Source organism: Rasamsonia emersonii (assembly GCF_000968595.1).
Source record: "Rasamsonia emersonii CBS 393.64 chromosome Unknown ctg1118621760484, whole genome shotgun sequence".
NCBI classification, from domain to species: domain Eukaryota; kingdom Fungi; phylum Ascomycota; class Eurotiomycetes; order Eurotiales; family Trichocomaceae; genus Rasamsonia; species Rasamsonia emersonii.
Window position 1 is genome coordinate 1 of NW_013562971.1, and position 17,389 is coordinate 17,389.

General features: G+C 52.3%; 4 protein-coding genes across 4 annotated transcripts; 2 read left to right on the forward strand and 2 right to left on the reverse strand.

Annotated features, from left to right (window-relative positions):
- Positions 1-42: 42 nt before the first annotated feature.
- On the forward strand, positions 43-2,855 carry T310_6978 (uncharacterized protein; the record flags this gene model as incomplete). Its single annotated transcript, XM_013470213.1, has 3 exons — positions 43-76; positions 133-547; positions 623-2,855. Coding segments are annotated over 3 exons (2,682 nt in total), but the record flags the coding sequence as incomplete, so codon positions are not given.
- A 3,170-nt stretch (positions 2,856-6,025) lies between these two features.
- On the forward strand, positions 6,026-8,024 carry T310_6979 (uncharacterized protein; the record flags this gene model as incomplete). Its single annotated transcript, XM_013470214.1, has 5 exons — positions 6,026-6,470; positions 6,524-6,772; positions 6,826-7,570; positions 7,626-7,827; positions 7,881-8,024. The coding sequence occupies 5 exons, from the start codon at positions 6,026-6,028 to the stop codon at positions 8,022-8,024; spliced, it is 1,785 nt and encodes a 594-aa protein (XP_013325668.1).
- Positions 8,025-11,138: 3,114 nt separating this feature from the next.
- T310_6980 (uncharacterized protein) lies at positions 11,139-14,892 on the reverse strand (the record flags this gene model as incomplete). Its single annotated transcript, XM_013470215.1, has 8 exons — positions 11,139-11,899; positions 11,951-12,089; positions 12,161-12,442; positions 12,491-12,815; positions 12,883-13,884; positions 13,952-14,579; positions 14,642-14,760; positions 14,825-14,892. The coding sequence occupies 8 exons, from the start codon at positions 14,890-14,892 to the stop codon at positions 11,139-11,141; spliced, it is 3,324 nt and encodes a 1,107-aa protein (XP_013325669.1).
- Positions 14,893-15,897: 1,005 nt separating this feature from the next.
- Positions 15,898-17,001, reverse strand: T310_6981 (RTA1 domain protein; the record flags this gene model as incomplete). The annotated part of the gene is made up of 3 exons (XM_013470216.1): positions 15,898-16,079; positions 16,260-16,642; positions 16,703-17,001. The coding sequence occupies 3 exons, from the start codon at positions 16,999-17,001 to the stop codon at positions 15,898-15,900; spliced, it is 864 nt and encodes a 287-aa protein (XP_013325670.1).
- Positions 17,002-17,389: the final 388 nt, after the last annotated feature.

Genomic DNA, 17,389 nt, shown 5'->3' on the forward strand with positions numbered 1-17,389 from the left:
TGGGAGGACGTCCCAGACGCCCAGACGCTGCGTTAAAAAGGCAATGCGCTCTACAAGGAGGGCAAGCTTAACGAAGGTTAGCACTGCCCATGCAAATATGTTCTCTATGTACTGTATTAACTGTATATCAAGCCATCAAAATCTACCGACAAGCTGCCGAGCTAGCCTCCAAAGACGACTATCTGCCCTGGTCCAATCTCTCCGCGGCGCAGTTCGAGTGTGGAAACTACTTCGGGTGCACCTCGAGCGCGTTGCAGGCTTTGGTTAACGTCTATGAGCATGAAAGCAGCACCCGTAGTGACAAAACTGCTGTGGAGCGGAAGTTGGCTCCCCGTCTGATCAAGGCGTTTTTGCATGTGCACGAGTACAAAGATGCCAGGCACTGGCTTGATGTGTTGCAGTCGGAGTCTAAAGAGCCGCCGTCAGAAGAGATCTCGCTGTATCGCACTGCCATCGATCGTGCAGAAGCGGTCTGGGCGGCCTTTCCAGATGAGAAGACGCATCGGCTGCACCTGCTGAGGCATCTGCCTCGGTACCGGCCGGCATTGTGAGTGTAGTCTTGATACAGCCTCCTGTCATCCTGTCGTCCTCGCCAGCGATTTGTGACTAATTCGAGGCACAGCTCTGGCTATCATGAATATTTCAATATCGGCCACGACGACATCAGCGACCTGATCCCCGTCGATGCCCTCGTCGACGATGTGGAATACGTCTCTGTCTTCCTCGGGGGCGTCGGCGATGCGCGCCATTTCTACGGCGCTCTCGCCTTCCTGGGCATTTCGGAACGGGTCCAAGTTGGCACCGCCCGGAAAGCTGGCGTACGCGAGTTTCGCGTGAACAAGAAGTACCATTTTACGCTGAACGACCGCAAAGCCGGGGCTCTGGCCCGGGACATGATCGTGTTCGCCCTGCTGGATGTGCTGGCCGTCGCGAAGGATATGCCGTCCTTCGAGCGACTGCAGCGGTATGCCGTCGTGTTCTACGTCTTCATCGGCGCCATCATGCCTCGGTTCGCGTTCGACCATCTCAACCGCGTGATTGACATGCTCGTCGAGAAGCAGGAGAGGAAAGACACCATCCTGCCGTGGCTGCGAATCTACGAGTCCGACCGGGCGGGGATTCTACGAGCGTTACGGTCGTGGAGAAGTGGCAGCCTCATTAGCCTGTTTTCGACGAGAGACGTGATTTCCCTGGCCCGGTCTCAGTTCAGGGAAGCGGGTGTGAAAGCGGCGAGCCTTTTTGGCTTCGATCCCCGTCGGGCGCCGTCTGGTTGCGAGAAGGAGTATGCCACTTATAAAGAAGCCCCCTTCCTGCTGCCTCCTCGACAAGTGTTGAAGGACCATGAGCCCGAGCTGCAGAGGCTCCTTGAGAGCGGTGCATCAGCGGACCGGCTCAGAGAGTACCTGAGCGAGCATTGGTGTGTGAACCCGACTCTGCTGGACGAGGACTGGATGGTGGAAGCCAGGGGCGAGTTGGACGTCGGCTATGACCCGTTCGAGCTCCCCAGGCGACTGCAGGCGCTTTTTATCGTGGAGGAGAAAGGCGCCCGTCAGCGGAAAAGGCTGTTCGACTATGCTGCGGACTTCTTCCAGATGGTCGTGCTGGGCCTCCGGCGAGTCCGGGATCGTCTCAGCGTGGAGCTGATCCTGGACGACCTCGCGGCGGCCATCGACGCTCTGCGACATGGGCTCATCGAGGGCCGCGACCGGGACGCTCCGACAACCTTTGACGTGGTCTACCTGTCGAACGTGCCAGACTATATCGGCGGCAGCTTCGTGACGTTCGTCTCGGGACTAAAGCTCCTGAACAACACGACGACAGCCAAGATCACGTCGACCTGTCTGCGGAATACGGGGATCTGGAAGTCCCAGGAGCAGTTTCACAGCGAATACATTATCGTCAATGACTTCAACACTCTCTTCAAGCTCACTCAAGCGCAGTTTGTCAAGCGTGACGAGTATGACACCTTGTTTCCCATGTCCGGATACATGGACTGGCGACGCGCGACGATGAAGAAGTTCCCGTACGAGTTCCCGGTGCCTCGCGCCGAGCTGAGCCGGTGGCTGTTTGCCCATTTCTTCAAGCTGGCTCTCCCCTGCAGCCGTGACCCTGACGACCACAATCTGGACCTGTTTCTGTTTCCGACGCTGAACCTGACCAATTTCTTCCGGCTGCTGATTCATCTCCACGAGATCGGATACCCGGCACACTGGCTGGCGGATGTTCTGGCCAAGATCCTGGAAAATCAGGTCGTCACGACGGCCCGGCCGCCCAGGACGCTGCCGTTGGAGGTGGACGAGGTGTCTCGTCGGCACCCGGCAGCGAAGCTGTCCACGGCGCCGTATATCCTGGAGATGACGACCCTGACGGTCCTGTTCCAGCGGATTCTACCGTTCTGCCCGATCACGACGGCCTCGCTGCCGTCTCCGGGCTCGATCTATTCATACAGCGTGCGGATGCGCACGGTCGACTTCCCCATGCACGGCGAGATGCAGGCCCTGGTTCTGATCTTCTTCCGAGTGCGTCTGCCCCCGCGCTGTCCGGGGACAGCGGACGACATCCACCGGTATCTCGACCCCTCGCCGGAAAAGGACAAAAGCTTCGAGACGCCCGCCATGAAGGAATTCCGCGAGTCGGGCAGCGTGGTCATCACGGCGCTGACCTGGAACGGGGTGGACGACCGCACGGCGACGATCTGGATGCGCGAGGACGTCATGGACCCGATGATCGAGGCGCGCGAGGACGACGAGTGGGTGTGCTGTCTGTGGCGGGTCGACGACTGGGCGCCTGTGTCGTCGGCGCCTGAGGGTGCGAAGATGGTCGTCAAGGGTGCGAGGTGGGGAGAGTTTTCATAGAAAAGATCTAGTATTTGGCTTGCGGCGTGTTTTTTCGCAATAGGACTCGTCATAGTCTTGCAAATACATGTGTTAAAGCATCAAAAATTCCTAATTATAACTCTGGATATATCTCTTAATAAATAATATATAGACTATTTACCCAACTTATGAAGAAGAAAAAAACACTGTGTGCAAAAAAAAAACGACAGGTCATGTTTTTATAATGCAAGTGATACGAATGAAGGTAAGAAAGAAATATTGTCATGAGAGGGCACATTATTCCTCGACTTACGGCTAGCTATTATTACTCTTTACCCTTTTCTCACGGCTACAATTCCCACTAACTATTATTAAATCATTTCTCTCTCATATTCACCTCAATTCTGAACTGGCTTGCTTCTACCTCTACTACCTCTGAAACCTGTCCCAAATCCGTAGTATCCGTATGTACAGGACGAAAAAAGATCCCCCAAGTATGTATGTACATACAGTACATCCATCTAAACGTCTCTCTATGTAGTTAGTACCCGTGCTGTACTGTATATGGTGATGTTGCCTGCTGTATTAGGGGTTGATTTCTTTTCTGACCAAAAATCGTCCTCGCTAGCTAGGGTATATATAGACCTTGGACACTCTCAGCGCGGCGTTGGTCGTCTTTCTTGGCTAGCTGGTTCCTGTTGACCGGCTTGGGGGCGGGCAGTCCCTGTTGAGGATACCCAGCAGGGCGATCTGGATGATGGCGCATCCAGTAAACCCGGCCTATCCACCACAGCCAAGTCAATACTGATCGAGTCATATATATATATATATATATGCTGCAGTCGATAATTACATACGATCGGCAAGTAAACCAGAGGAAATATCCGTAACATGCCGTATACTGCTTAGTCCATATCCCGGCGCGACTTGGAGGACACGTGCCACTTACCTACTCTGTCGGACTGTCCACTTCTCGTAGCTGTTTCTATAATTATCTTTATGCTTTTGAGCCTCCATCGAGGTTCCAATCATCTTAATTTGAACAAGATTTAGCTTGAAACACTAGTGTTACTACGACACCATAGGTACGAGGTATACATTTTGTGGTTTTTTTTCTTTTATTAGGTATTCTTTGAATATTAGCTGCAATATATCTTTATGATAAAAATGAATAGGGGCTCGACGGCTGGCGAAATCGATCTGACATCAGAAAACGTGGCAGATTCAGATTCAGATTCTAGCGCGGTGCTATTTATTATTATTAGAAGGTCTGGAAGATTGCCTAGGACGGTTGGACTTGTCCGGATTGAGCTTGCTTTAGGGTTAGGGCCAGGCGGGCACCTGAATGGGGGCCTGCTGAGTCCTGACATAAGCGAACTATTCCAGATGGGGTAGTCCTCTGGCCGCCTCACGTGCCCTCGGCGATCGGGCTCTGGAAAAACCCCGGGCCTTCTGCCCAGAAGATCGCAGATTCGAGTCGTCGTGATGGGGCTGCTACCTTTCTTGGCAAGCAAGGGTTCTCAAGCGCGCTCCTAAATATAGCTAGCTGATCGGCCGTCTCCTCAATCCTCTTCTTCTGCTCGGCGAAACTGCACCAGTCACGCGCGGAGAGCCGCAAGCACACGCCATCGCACTGTGCGACGCCGTTGTCACATAACGCCCTCTGCTAGCCCCTTGCAAGCGCCAGATTGCAATGGCCTCCTGCCCCAAGCCTGCTACGGGCCGAGCTAAGTCCTACCTTAATCGCCAGGCCAGACTAGATGCGGACCGGCAATAACGCACACAGGTAATGCCGAAGAACCAGGCAGTGAATGACGATTTGGATGGCCTCATTCAGGGTGTGAGATGCAGGCAGGCATGCAACACGTATGAAGCGACACCCTGGCTCATGTTGGATATCGAACGGGAGGCACAACCAACTGGCGGTGCTGGGCTCTCGCTGGCCTCTTGCCGGCCAGGCTTGCCGGGTCTTCTTATCTTCGTATTCTGCTGCCGGGCCGGCTTCAGTTCTACTGCTGTTCTATATTTGTCTACCGGCAAACTCGGACAATTCGGACTATCTGATCGCGTTCTCCACACGCCTATCCAGATCAGGTAAACGGTCAACAGACTGAGCGTGTGCTCAGTGCTCAGTGCTGTCGAGCTTCCTTTACTTTTTTTAATAAGGTCAACGGAATGTCCATCAGAACACCCAGGGTTCCAAGTGGGTACTGGAATCCGGGGGCGAAACTCACAGATCCTCTGCCCCATCCATCGGCAAGAAGGTTGTTTATATTTATCCATATGACAATGCCATGGCATTGGCGTTAGCTCCGTTCGTTTCAAAGGGTTTCAATTTACAGGCCGAAGGACGTCGATGAAACCCCCCACCGGATCTTCCTGATCTGCCTCGTATGTGAGGAATGATGCCGTACGGAGTCCTCAAACCCATCTCGTTACTGGACTGTAGGAATTGGGCCATCTTCACGATGTAGGATCAAACTCAGTCCATTGGAGGATCGTCACTGATGAGCATCAGACCACATCCGTCTTAGCGGGTCGTCTGGGCGTTCTAATTAAGATTATTCCATGGCCGCCAGTAAGCACCAAGACGCAAGGGCTCCGCCAGGAACATCGTAGTCTGAGTCTATCGGCCGCGTATGGAGACTGATCGAAGGAATTCGACGGCCAGAAAAGGATTGGATTGATTCGTATTGGAATTTTCCGGAATTTCTCTTGTCCGTCTGATCGCATCGGGGTCGAAGTCAACCTCCTGAAAGAGCAGTCTCTGCTGCAGCTGCGAGCTTATAATAACTCTCCATCTTCCTCCCAGACTGTCCGGGGTGTGTTGGAAGTTGCTGTCCCCAGGGGATGCCCGGTTGTTCAGTCCTCGTCCCGACCATCTCTCGTACACGGTGTGAAAACGAATAAACCCCGGCTGGAGGGCCAGGGGCTGTATGCCATACAAGTTTGTTCTTCTTTTTCTCTGGATGATCCTAAGGTATCGTTCGAGTCCAACCTGATCGTTCAGGATCAACTCTAATCTGTTCCCTTAGGGGTCTGACTGTCCCAAACCTTGACGCCTTACTGTGAGCCTGATTACCTTGAACAAAAGTCGAATCGAAACGTGGTCAGCACGGATCAGATCATATCAAGTGCACCTATCCAACGAGCAACCCGATCTCCCGGTTGTCTGTCGCATAGAATTCGTGACTTCGAGACTGGCGCCAATGAGTCGGATCGAGCAGTCGCCCAAGCCCGGCAAGGTGCAGCGGGCGCTGATCGCTTGCCAGGATGCCTTAGGTTACCTGTTGCAGCCTGCAGCATCCGCCAGCCTGGATTTTATCTATGTTGATCGCCTCCTGTCGTCGATTGTCGAACCCCCCTCAGACGCCAAGCAGAAGAACGGCCGCCGCGGGGTGTCGATTCTCCGGCAGTGGATGATCGAAGAAGGGCCCGGGGTCGCGCTGCTGGAGATCCTAGGCCAGCTGCTCTGGCGGGTGGTCGACATGAGCAGCGACCAGGTGAAGGGTCTGCGGCAGGCCCTGCAGGCGAACCCACGCTATCTAAGCATGATTTACGACCCCCGATCGACCGAGCTCGTCCTCGAGCGGATCGAGCGGGTGCGGCAGAACAAGATCAAGGCCTGCCTGGACTTTCGAAACAGCGTGCTGGGTGCGTGCACTGCCATCCAATTTCCAACTATCTCATTTACTGACACCCTACAGGCTACAGCCCGGACGACACCCCGACGCCGGACGAGGCGCCCCCACCATGGTCGCCCCCAAGAGTTTCGTCTCAGATTGTCGTGCCTCAGGAATATTTTCCTGTCGTCCAGGACGAAAAGGCTATCGTATTCGAACCGGTGTCCTGGGACCCGTCCCTCTCTTACAACGGCCTGATCAAGCTGCATCCAGCGACGATCAACTACAAGGGGCTGTGGACGAATGAATTGGAGCGCGATCTCCTCGACTTCTGTATGCAGGCTGCCCTCTGAATTCCATAGGCTATCGCTAATATTAGCTGACAGACATTAACATCTTCGTCCCCGGCCAGACCTTCGTCGAAGCAGAAAATACATACCTCGATCTCCTCAACGTCGCCATGCGGTCCGAGAGCACGAGACACGCCATCTTCAGCCTTAGCGCGTCCTACCTGAAAGACTACTCCCTGTCCGGCAACATACAGTACGACTACATCAACCACCGGTACATCGCGCTGGCAGCGCAGGCGCTGCAGCGTGATCTCAGCAACCGCGACTCACCCGAGAGCAGCCTGGCGACGGGGATGCTGCTGGTGCACCACGGCGTCGTCAACGAGCAGGAGGCCGAGATGTGCTGGTCGTGGCACGTCAGCATGATCGACGCCTTCCAGAAGGCAGGCTGCTTCGACCCATCGTCCGAGCCGGCGCTGTACATGACCTACCAACTGATCCTGGCCCTGACGACGCAGACGACGGCGCAGATCCACGCTGGCCCGCCGATGGCCAGCTGCGACTGGCTGCTGCAGTGTGACTTCCGCGAGTCGCAGCGCATCTGCGGCATCCTTGGCACGTCGCGGCGCATGTTGTGCCTGATCTCGCGCATCACCGATCTGGCCATGGAGCCGTCGACGTCGGAGGAGAAGCTGGCCCGCGCCGAGGCGATTGAGGACGAGATCCTGATGCTGGACGACTGGTCGCAGACGGCGACGGGGGAGGCACTTGATGTGTTGCTACGCATTGCCAAGGCATACCACCTATCGGCGCGGATATACCTGTTGTGTCGGGTGTTGGGGTGAGTTTCCTCATCCTCTTTCTATCTCTACTATCATTTCTAACTACTTGTACAGTGCAACGCCACTCCAAGCGCGCGTCGTCTCTCTGCAAGCCAAGCTGTACGAGCTGGTAATCTCCCTGCCTGTGGACGGGCCGTACTTCACGGCCATCTACCCGCTGTGGTGCTGCGTGATGGCGGCGGTGTCATCGACGCAAGCAGAGCACGTGGAGATGCTGTTCGAGCGACTGCGCAACATCAGCCAGCGGAACAAGGGGGTGAGTCAGAGATGAGCCTGCTGTAGCGGGGACAACAACTAACTGAATGCCAGAACATCGGTTCCGTGCTCGCCTGCATCTCGAATCTCTGTGCCTGGATTCGGAGCCATCCCTTCACCAGCACCCGGCAGCCGGGGTGGTGGGAGGAGATGCTCGAGGCGCAGCCAGCAAGACTAAAGATGTTGAGTTTTGGTTGAAGAACCAGCTTTTTTTTTATCATCTACTCTGCAAAAAAAAATATCACGGTTTGCTTGCTTGCTTGACTTGGATTGACTTGACTGGCTTGGCGTGGCTCATGGGATGGAAGTTCTCTTATGATACCTACTCTGCATTGCAACTACGTTTGGGTCATATTTTGTTTGTTGTCATTTCGATATGATTTATGTTTACGTCATTGTATCTCGTTCAGGGTCGGGTCGTGTCGTTTTGTCTTTCTTCAGGATGGTGTATGCATTTGAGTCGGCGTGGGTTATGTATATTATTTTCAATTTTGTCTCCTTTGTATGTATGTACATAGCTTTACCTTGAGAATAAGGGGCGTTATCTACTGTACATATCTATCTATTTGACTCAGCAATGAAAAAAAAAGACGAACACTAAATAGAACGTACCTCTGTAGAGTAAGTACGTAGAAGATAAGCACAGTACATGTACGGAGTAGTGTGGTAAATGCATGTCCCCATCATCATAGCAACCCCAGCCCAATCATTTTAGTCTCTTTTCTCTTCTTTTCTATTCTTTTCTCTATTATTCCTTCCCCACGCCAAACAGCCAAACCGGAAACCGGGTATCAACCGGCCCGGGGATACCTAGACGATAGAGGACTATGAGGTACTTATGTAGAAACGGAAACATAAAACGACAAAGACAACAAATCATGATTGGCCAATCAATCAGTAAAAAAACAAGAGAAAGGATCTTTTGAGTTTGAGTTTTGAGACTTTTTTTTTCTCTCTTCCAATTGCTTCCATGGATCTTTTATTTTTTTTAACTTACCTAGGTAGGTAGGTAAGTAGTAAGCACTAAGCACTTAGTAAGCACTGCCAAGAATACCTACTAAAAATAGGTAACTAAGAATGGAACCCGATCCGCGGTGACCGTGCCGGGTGCCCACCTCAGATCCTGCGGAGTGGAGTACTCCGTATAGACAGTACAGACTACAGGTAACAGAGTACGGAGTACTTAATTACCTAGGTACCTACTGACCCATGGACCCACCTCCCAGATTTGGTATTTATTAGATAGATAGTAGTATGGTAATATACTAATAATAATAATTGCCGCAGCTAAAACAAGAAACAAAAAAAAGGTTAAATACTACTCCGTGGGATTTAGGTACCTAGATAATAGCGAAGACCAGGATTGGCAGGATCAGCAGGATCAACAGGATCCGGGTTCTGATTAGTTATACCACGAGACGAGGGGAGACGAGAAAGAGAGAAGAGGGGGAAACAGCTGTTTTGAAAGCACCGGGATGAATGCCGGGATTTTCTTTAAATACAAGAATTTAAAAAAAAATGAAAAAAAACCAACTCTAGCTGGCTGATTATGGTTGTATATTATAAAAAGTACAGTAGTGTGAGATACATATGCGAGGCTTATAATTGATTCATTAATTATAAGTTATAAGCAAGTAAGCAAGCAAGTCCTGATGAAAGAGAAAATGAAAAATGAAAATAAGAAAAAAGACAGAAAGTGAGAGAAAAAAAAAGGATTCTCACAAGGGTCGTCGCGTTCGATTGTTTGTTGTTCCTCGGATGTAAATAATAAAAAAATATTAGCCTGCTTTGTTCACAATTGGGATCTACGTAGTACTATACATGTATGTACGTACTGTATGTACATGTACTGTACATATATATCAACGCAGCTCTATCATGATGATGATCAATCAATCAATGTTAATATAATAATTCCTTTCCTTTTCTTGTTTTTTTTTAAAAACCTAATGCAAGGCACTTTTTTGTTGTTTGACGACACGACAAACCAATTGCTAGGACATACGGAGTATGGACTGTCCATACTTGGGCCACATAGCTACTCACTCCATCTTCAGGTCACATGGATGGTCCATTGATGTATGACGATCACGTGTATGGATGGATTATCAATACATGTATGTTAGGTAGGTAGTCTGGAGCACTCTGGATTGTATGTACTGTACATACAGCAGCTCCGTCAAGCATCTTCCTTACAGAATGAACACGGTATTTCCTCGCTACATTTTTTTTTCTCCTTCTTTTTATTGCTTTAATTAGTGCTCCATAATCCACTCCTATCTAGAGTACATATATTTAACGTCTAATTGCTCGGCTAAAATTTCTGTTTTGACATGATAAAGGAAAAATATCAAAATTTTCCGAGTCCTTATAAAGTGCCCATTGTCGTGGTACGACACTGTACCTTTGTCGATGGAGCGTATGGATGATCCATGATCACGGTTCAATCACTTATGGATAATCCATCTCATGTATGTAGACGGAGGATCCTTCCTTCGATTTTCATCAAGTATCACCGTTAGAGAATGAACTTGTCCTTAGGTCGCTACACCCATGAAGCCTATCGTAGTAAACCGCTGTTGACGCTGAGCGTCAGGGTAACCGTGCGATCGCGCTAGCCGGCTTTGGGGGAAATGTCGATCGCACCTTCCCGAGAGCGGGCTAGTTGGATCTCTGGAGATTGTGTCCCAGTCTGATGGATTTCCCATTTTGCTTTACTGCCTGCCGATATGTCCCACCGTCAGACGCTGACGCGGACCTGGACAGCAGCCTGCTAGAGCATAGTCTCTGAGGGTTAAATCATATGAATGGAGATGAAGTGTTCTGGTGTGATGTGATATAATCCTTGTTCTCAACCAAATACTGGCTAACCAGCCAGAAACATTCCACAGGCATCTCCCTGTGGAAGTTGCTTACCACTCTCGTACGTCACAAGATGCGTTTCACTCTCTTTGTTGCAAGCAATCTAACTAGGACACAGATTATATGCTAGATCTGGGACCGATATACGAATCGATGATATCGCCTTACATCATCATTAATGAATCTATGATTCCAATGTATTCATCTGTCGCTGGTACGATAACCTCGACTCCCGGTCAATTGGATGCAGCGTATTTACGCCGAAACTTGGAGTCACCGGTTCTATTCTCTACAGCAGTCAAGGGTCTCCTTGGGGGAAAGGAGCAGCTCATTATTTATCATACCCTAAGACAAACACATTACATTCCAAGGAGATATCATACATATATAATCAACTCATCTTTCTTTCTTTCTTTCTTTCTCTCTCTCTCTGCCCGGCTGTTTTATACTTTATACCTGCGGCGTCACACCAAACCTTGCTGCGCGCTGACGCTCCGATTCAATCGACTCTGCGATTGCGCGGCGGATCATCGCCTCTTCATCGTTGTCGTCGTCGGCTGCGGGGTTGGTGTGATTGGTGTGATTGGTATTGGTATGGCGAGAGACTGGTTCTGCTGGGAGTTCGGCGGGTAGCTCTGCTATTCCTGCCGGTGGGTCTGGTATAGGAGCATGTGCTGCTGCCGGTGCTGCTGCTGTCGCTACAGGTGAAGATGGAAGTTCATAAACGTTAGCCGGCGGTGGGTGATAAGACAGCGGTCGTGGATACGTCGGCCCTGGCTTCCCTCTTGCGTTGCTGGATGGGAAGCCATCGTCGCCGTCGTCGTCTTCCATCCGGGCCGTGCTGTGGAAGAAGCTCATGCTCACATCCGAAGACGATCGACTGTGCAAAGTGTTGATGCTGAGATGCCGCCTGTCGGCAGCAGCAGATGAATTACCAGACGAGTGTTTTTGGCTATCGTCTTGCACACCCCTCAGCCTCTCCTGCGCAGCAGACTTCCATTTCTCCACGAAATCGGCCTGAGGCCGTTCCTTGTCCCGCGTCTCCCACTTCCTGATAATCTCTTGCCGCTGCGCCTCCGTCACAGTGCTCACGCTCTGGTGTCCCTCCATATACCGCGTCGCCACAATGTAGCTGTGCAGGCTGGAGCCAAAGTATTTCTGCACTTCCTCGTACACGCCTTTAAACGAGTAGGCGGGGATTCCCCAGATAGCTAGTTCTGTTAGCCAGCCCAATCAATCGTAATAGATCTGGAATGATCTACCTGCTCCCGGCTTGAGGATCGCTCCTCCCAGTCCCTTTCCGACGCCTTTGAAAAATCCTCCCACTCCGTCTTTCTTGGCCCCGCGAATCGGCTGCGTGATGATCCCGGTGATGCCGTCGTAAAAGCCAAGGCCCAATTCCTAGACGGTTGTCAGCGCGCAGAACTCGGTGAAGGTTGATAGATAGATAGATGCAAGGCGTATGTACATACTTTACTGGCAGTCTTGATCCCGCTATGAAAGCCCGTGATCTTGTCCTGCTCACGGACAGTATCGTCGCCATACAGTCTGGGCGCGTTGCGGAAGCCTTTGGCAAGGCCCATCGTAAAGTCGAGTGGCGTCTTGAGGCCGACCTCGACAATCCGGCCCATGCCTTTGCCTGCACCCCTGGCGGCGTCGGATGCAATCGAGTCTGAAGCTTCCGTGATGCCGGTCTTGTTCATCGCGATCGTTTCCTGCCCCGTGACTTCTTTGTAGAATCCGTATGCGAATGACTGCGTGTGTCAGTGGTCAAAACAAAACTATACGGACGTGGAGCACACTTTAGCCTTGGATTTCTTCCCCTTTTTCTTCCCTTTCTGGTCCTCGACGCTCGAGGTCCGCGAATGCGACGAGCGATCATCGTGCTCGGAAGCGGAGGCAATGTCCCGAGTCGACGTAGGAACTGCCGTCGATGCAGCAGAACCAGATGAAACAGATCCAGACTCTGCTTGCCCTCGATGCGGTTCCATTACCGAGCTGGCTACCTGGATGGGCAGGTCCAGGATGCCCAGCGCAATGCTACCCATGGAGCCCAACAGCGCGCCAAAACCGCCGGAGAGAGGATCGGTTGCGCCCGCCTCCGTTTGGTACTCCTGGATGCGGACCCTATGTATATATATACTACCTGTCAGACAGTAATACTCATCTCATCAAGCCACGACGGGTTACTGACGGTCGAAGGTCGTTCATATTCAGCAGCCCTGCATTCCCCAACACCGTCGCCGCGAGTGCGCTCAGACGCATCCGGCTTTTCCTCACCTTCCACACGGCCTTTTCTGACGGGAATATATCGCATCGGAATTGGTCGATGTCCAGCTGCTCTTGGAAGCTATGTGCTGCCGCTCGGGCGCCATCCTCTGCGCGAACAGCCTTGCCCAGTTCGCGCGCCCGTTCGACTACGCCCGGCGTCAGCGCTTCGAGGATGGCTTCCGCGAGGTTGTCGGCGGTCAGCTTCTTGTGTGGAATGGGCGCAGGCCCTGCCCCGGCTCTTTTGATCATGGCGCCCCAGAACGGCTGGTCACCGAAGAAGGGCACCACGACCGTGGGCTTATCGAGCGCGATTCCTGCCGCCGTGGTCCCTGCGCCGCCGTGGTGCACCACGCACGACACCCGTTGAAAGAGCCAGTCGTGTGGACAGTTGCCGATCAGGAAAATATTGGGCGGCACGTCGATTGACGCTCCAAAGCCACCCCATCCCTTGGACACCAGAGCTCGTTGGCCGGTTTTGGACACGGCTTCGAAAATCAGCCTCGTCATGCCGTCTGGATCGTCCACCACGATCGACCCAAAGCCGATGTAGATGGGCGGAGGCCCCGCAGCGAGGAATACAGCCAGCTCCGGGTCGGGGGTATATGTGGACGCGAGACCAAGGAAGGAGAATCCGGTGACGGAGATGTGAGGGCCCCAGTCCTGCGGCTTGGGGATCAGCGCTGGCGACCAGCAGTATGTAACTGGCACCCGAAGCCGGTTGAGGATGCCGGTAGCAGACATGGACGAGAGCGGTTCCAAGCCGAGAGACTTGACTCTGAATCGGTTGATCAGATCTCCAAGGCCCTGCCAGGTCATCATTTCGATCAGAGAGTAGCTGACGTAGTTGGATGTGCTCGCATTAGCATTGGACGAGCGGATGTTTGCCATCGGATGAGGGAACGACGTTGTCGGAGACCACGGCATACTGCAGACGAGAGTCAGTTATTGCCCTCGAAGATTGAGCGAGCGGAGGAGGAGTTCTGGACACGCACGTAAACATTACATGCAGCGGAATACCGAGTTTCTCGGCGACGTGGATGTGAGCGAAACTAGGAGGGTTGGCGATGATAGCATCGGCCAGGAACGGCTGCTCGGAGGGATCGTCACTCCCATACACGCCGGCCGTGTACTTGCGCAGGCCGTTCCCTGGCTCGATGCATGACCTCCAGCAGCCCTCGAGGATTTCGGCTATTTCCCTGCGTCGTTTGCTGATATCGCCTTCCGCCACGGCCTTCATCGACGGTATCAGGGAGGGATTCTTCACCATGAACGCCATGAGCGCGGCCGGGTCGCCTCCGATGCTGAAGAACTCCAAACCGTTGCTCTCGACGAAATCTTTGAACACGGGATGGGTCGCGAGACGGACGCGATGCTTGTAGGTGTTCTTCAAGACTTGGCCCAATGCGACAAAAGGTTGCACGTCGCCGCGAGAGCCCACCACGTGGATGACGACATTGAGCGAAACAGGCGACGGCTGATCCAGCGGGACATGGCTCCGGTTGCTCTGATCCTGCTGCTGTTCCTGCTGGATGGTCGCAAGCTGTCGCTGCAGAGCTGGTGCAAAGAGATTGGAAAGGCGTCCGGACTTCTCGTTCAAAAAGATATCGACTCTGCCGTCATCTGAATTCAGCCCCTGTCAGCCATTAATCCACAACAAGCACACCCTGCATGGAAGGCTTCACCTGTGACCTGCGCCTGCGTCCTGATTCCATCTTGTGATATGGCAATCGTCCCTGGCTCGTTGTAAGCCGGCGGCGGAATGTCCTCGAACGAGGAATCAAAGTCTGCAGCCGGATCAAAACTGTTTTTTGCGCCGTCAACGACGAAATAATCTTCGAATTCGAACAGCATACGTATGTACATACACTTGTCGCGTGAATGTTCTCGGCCCGCCGTTCGACACGTTCGACACGGGCGTCTTGGAGTCACTCATCTTGACCAGCGTGGATTCTGTGTGATAAACGACAGAGGCAGCATTTCAGAGATCAGGAGTAGATAACCGCCTAAAAATGAAGTGTCAAACTCGCACAGCACAGCATCTCACAAGCCACGCTGCTGCTAGAGGGGCTAGAGCGCAACCCAAAACTCGCTTAGTACTAATTAATAACTCCATAATGAATACTCTGTACAGTAGGGCGAGCTGGCAGCCTGGCACCTTGAGTTGCAAGCTTGTTGCATTAGCGTCTGGAGCTGACATGCAGTGGGGAATCCTGGAAATCCAATAAAACAGCAGGAAAAAGCAACCAACAGCGCTAAGCATGGATGTGGAAGCAAAACCTGGGCTAGGTACGTACAGTACCTAGTAGAATGCCGGTCTATTAGCGCGGGGGCTGGTCCCGGCTGGACAACAGCAACAGCAACAGCTGCAACACACTCAGCCCCCAAACGCTTCGTCAGTGCCGGTTGGCGCATGCCTAAAACCTATTGCCGGAGCTATACCGCGAGCCAATGACCTCTCTTTTTTTCGGACATAGCACAGAGTACTCTGTACGTGATTCATTCATGGCCCTGCAGCAGTGAGACTGGAAGTATTCTATACACCAAACTTCCTACTCTATATCTGTCAAAGAACGAAGCACGTGCGCTCCCAAAACGGTAACAGAGGCATGTGCCTGTCTAACCTAATTGGGATCCCCCACAAAGCGGCTTATGTAAGTTTCTAAAATTAGATGCTCAGCCCTAAGGACGAGGACCTGCCCAGGAAGGAAGCACATAGTAGAATGAATTGAACTGCATCCCTAAGTAATCCTATGTGCAGTGCAAAAATGGGCAAAACCATCAGTGAAAGATCATGTAACGGACCGGCTTAAAGATCATCTATCTATATACTCCATCACACATACATCGATCGACGTCTTAAGCATCGTCCAACCTATTGACCAATCGATCAATAAATAATCCTCCCGAGTCTACCGATGCAGCCGCGAATATCTTAATTTCAAACATACGACCCGATTCGAGAGTCCATGCTGCCTCCTTCCGACTTGCCGCTGCACAGGCTGTACGTGCCAGCCTTCTTGTCGCTGCGGAACGACCAGCTCGCAGCCGCCCATTCGTTATCAAAGGCGTAGCCCGGATGGTACACGGCCAGCACGACCACGGCCAGCATGATCATGGGGCCTTCCAGCGTCATGAACAGGCCCTGATTGTTGGCGACCTCGCTGGTGAATCCGCTCTCCAGCTCCGCGACACGGAACGAGGAACGGATGATGATGGCCACGGTGGCAATGGCGAGACCCGGAAGGTTACGCGGTCAGAAAAACTCATCCGTCTTGATTGTGATAGATAGAGAACACATACTCCAGAGGAAAGCCATGAACTTGAAACTTCCGGTAACAAAGGCGAGCGCCTGGTTCCTCTGCATCGGGGACTTTCTCACCCGTAGCCCAAAGTCGATGCACAAGACCGAGAAGAGGACCAGAGAGATGACTTGGAATATGAGACCAGCGAGCATGATGTGTTCGCCGAGCTTCTCATCGTCTGGTTGACCGCCATCAGCGGCAATGGCTCCGCCGACTGCCTGCAGGCTCAAAGAGAGGATGTCGCAGGTAACAAACACAATGGTGTAGGTGCGAGGCTTGAAGCGCGACAGATGAGCGCCGTAGGCGGTCACGATCCTTCCTAAACAGAGATAGATGGATGCGGAAAGGAAGGCTGGCCCGATAGTGAGGGTGATCAGGTATCTATCGAGCAGTCAGAACCATACAAAGAAGAGATACGGCGTTGACAGACACGGCACTCACGCAAAGAAGGGATCCTTGACAAATTGGTTGTTGTGCATCCCAATACGGGCCCCGTAGCCGATGATCTCCAGGATGATGCCGCCCATCATGCCTCCGAGGAATCCCCAGGTCCGGTACCGGATGCCGAGGAAGAGATGCACAATCAATAGAACTACGAAGATGGCGAGGTAGGTGGCATTTCCTGGCAGGGAGGGGACGTATTGGACGGTGGCGAGGACGGCAGGGCACGTCTGCAGCGTGCATGTTTCCGGAGGGTATTCCTGGAGCAAGGCAGTCACGTTGAGGGGAGCAGAACTCATTGTGGATGTGAGGATTACTACAGGTTGGAAATAAGATAAACTGGTGGTCTGTAGTTAGGAGAAGGCCAAAAGGAAAAAGCGATCAAATAAAAACAGGTTTAGAAGAATGATCCCTAGGTTGCCAATTTCACAGAAAAAAAAAAAAGTGGAATCGAGTTCAAGGCTGGCATGGCATGGAGTGGAAGAGGACACCAGCGTATATTAAATAAAGCATGCAAAGCAACCACATTCTAATCTTGTCTCGCCCACCGCATGGGATTCCTAAGTCCAGACAATGAGATCCCACGGATGCAAGTGACGAGGCGCGGTCTTTGTCCCGCGTCTAACCCTAACCGTGTTGACAGTATGTAAAGTACTGTAGCAAAGCAGAGAGCCTGAATCAGCCAGA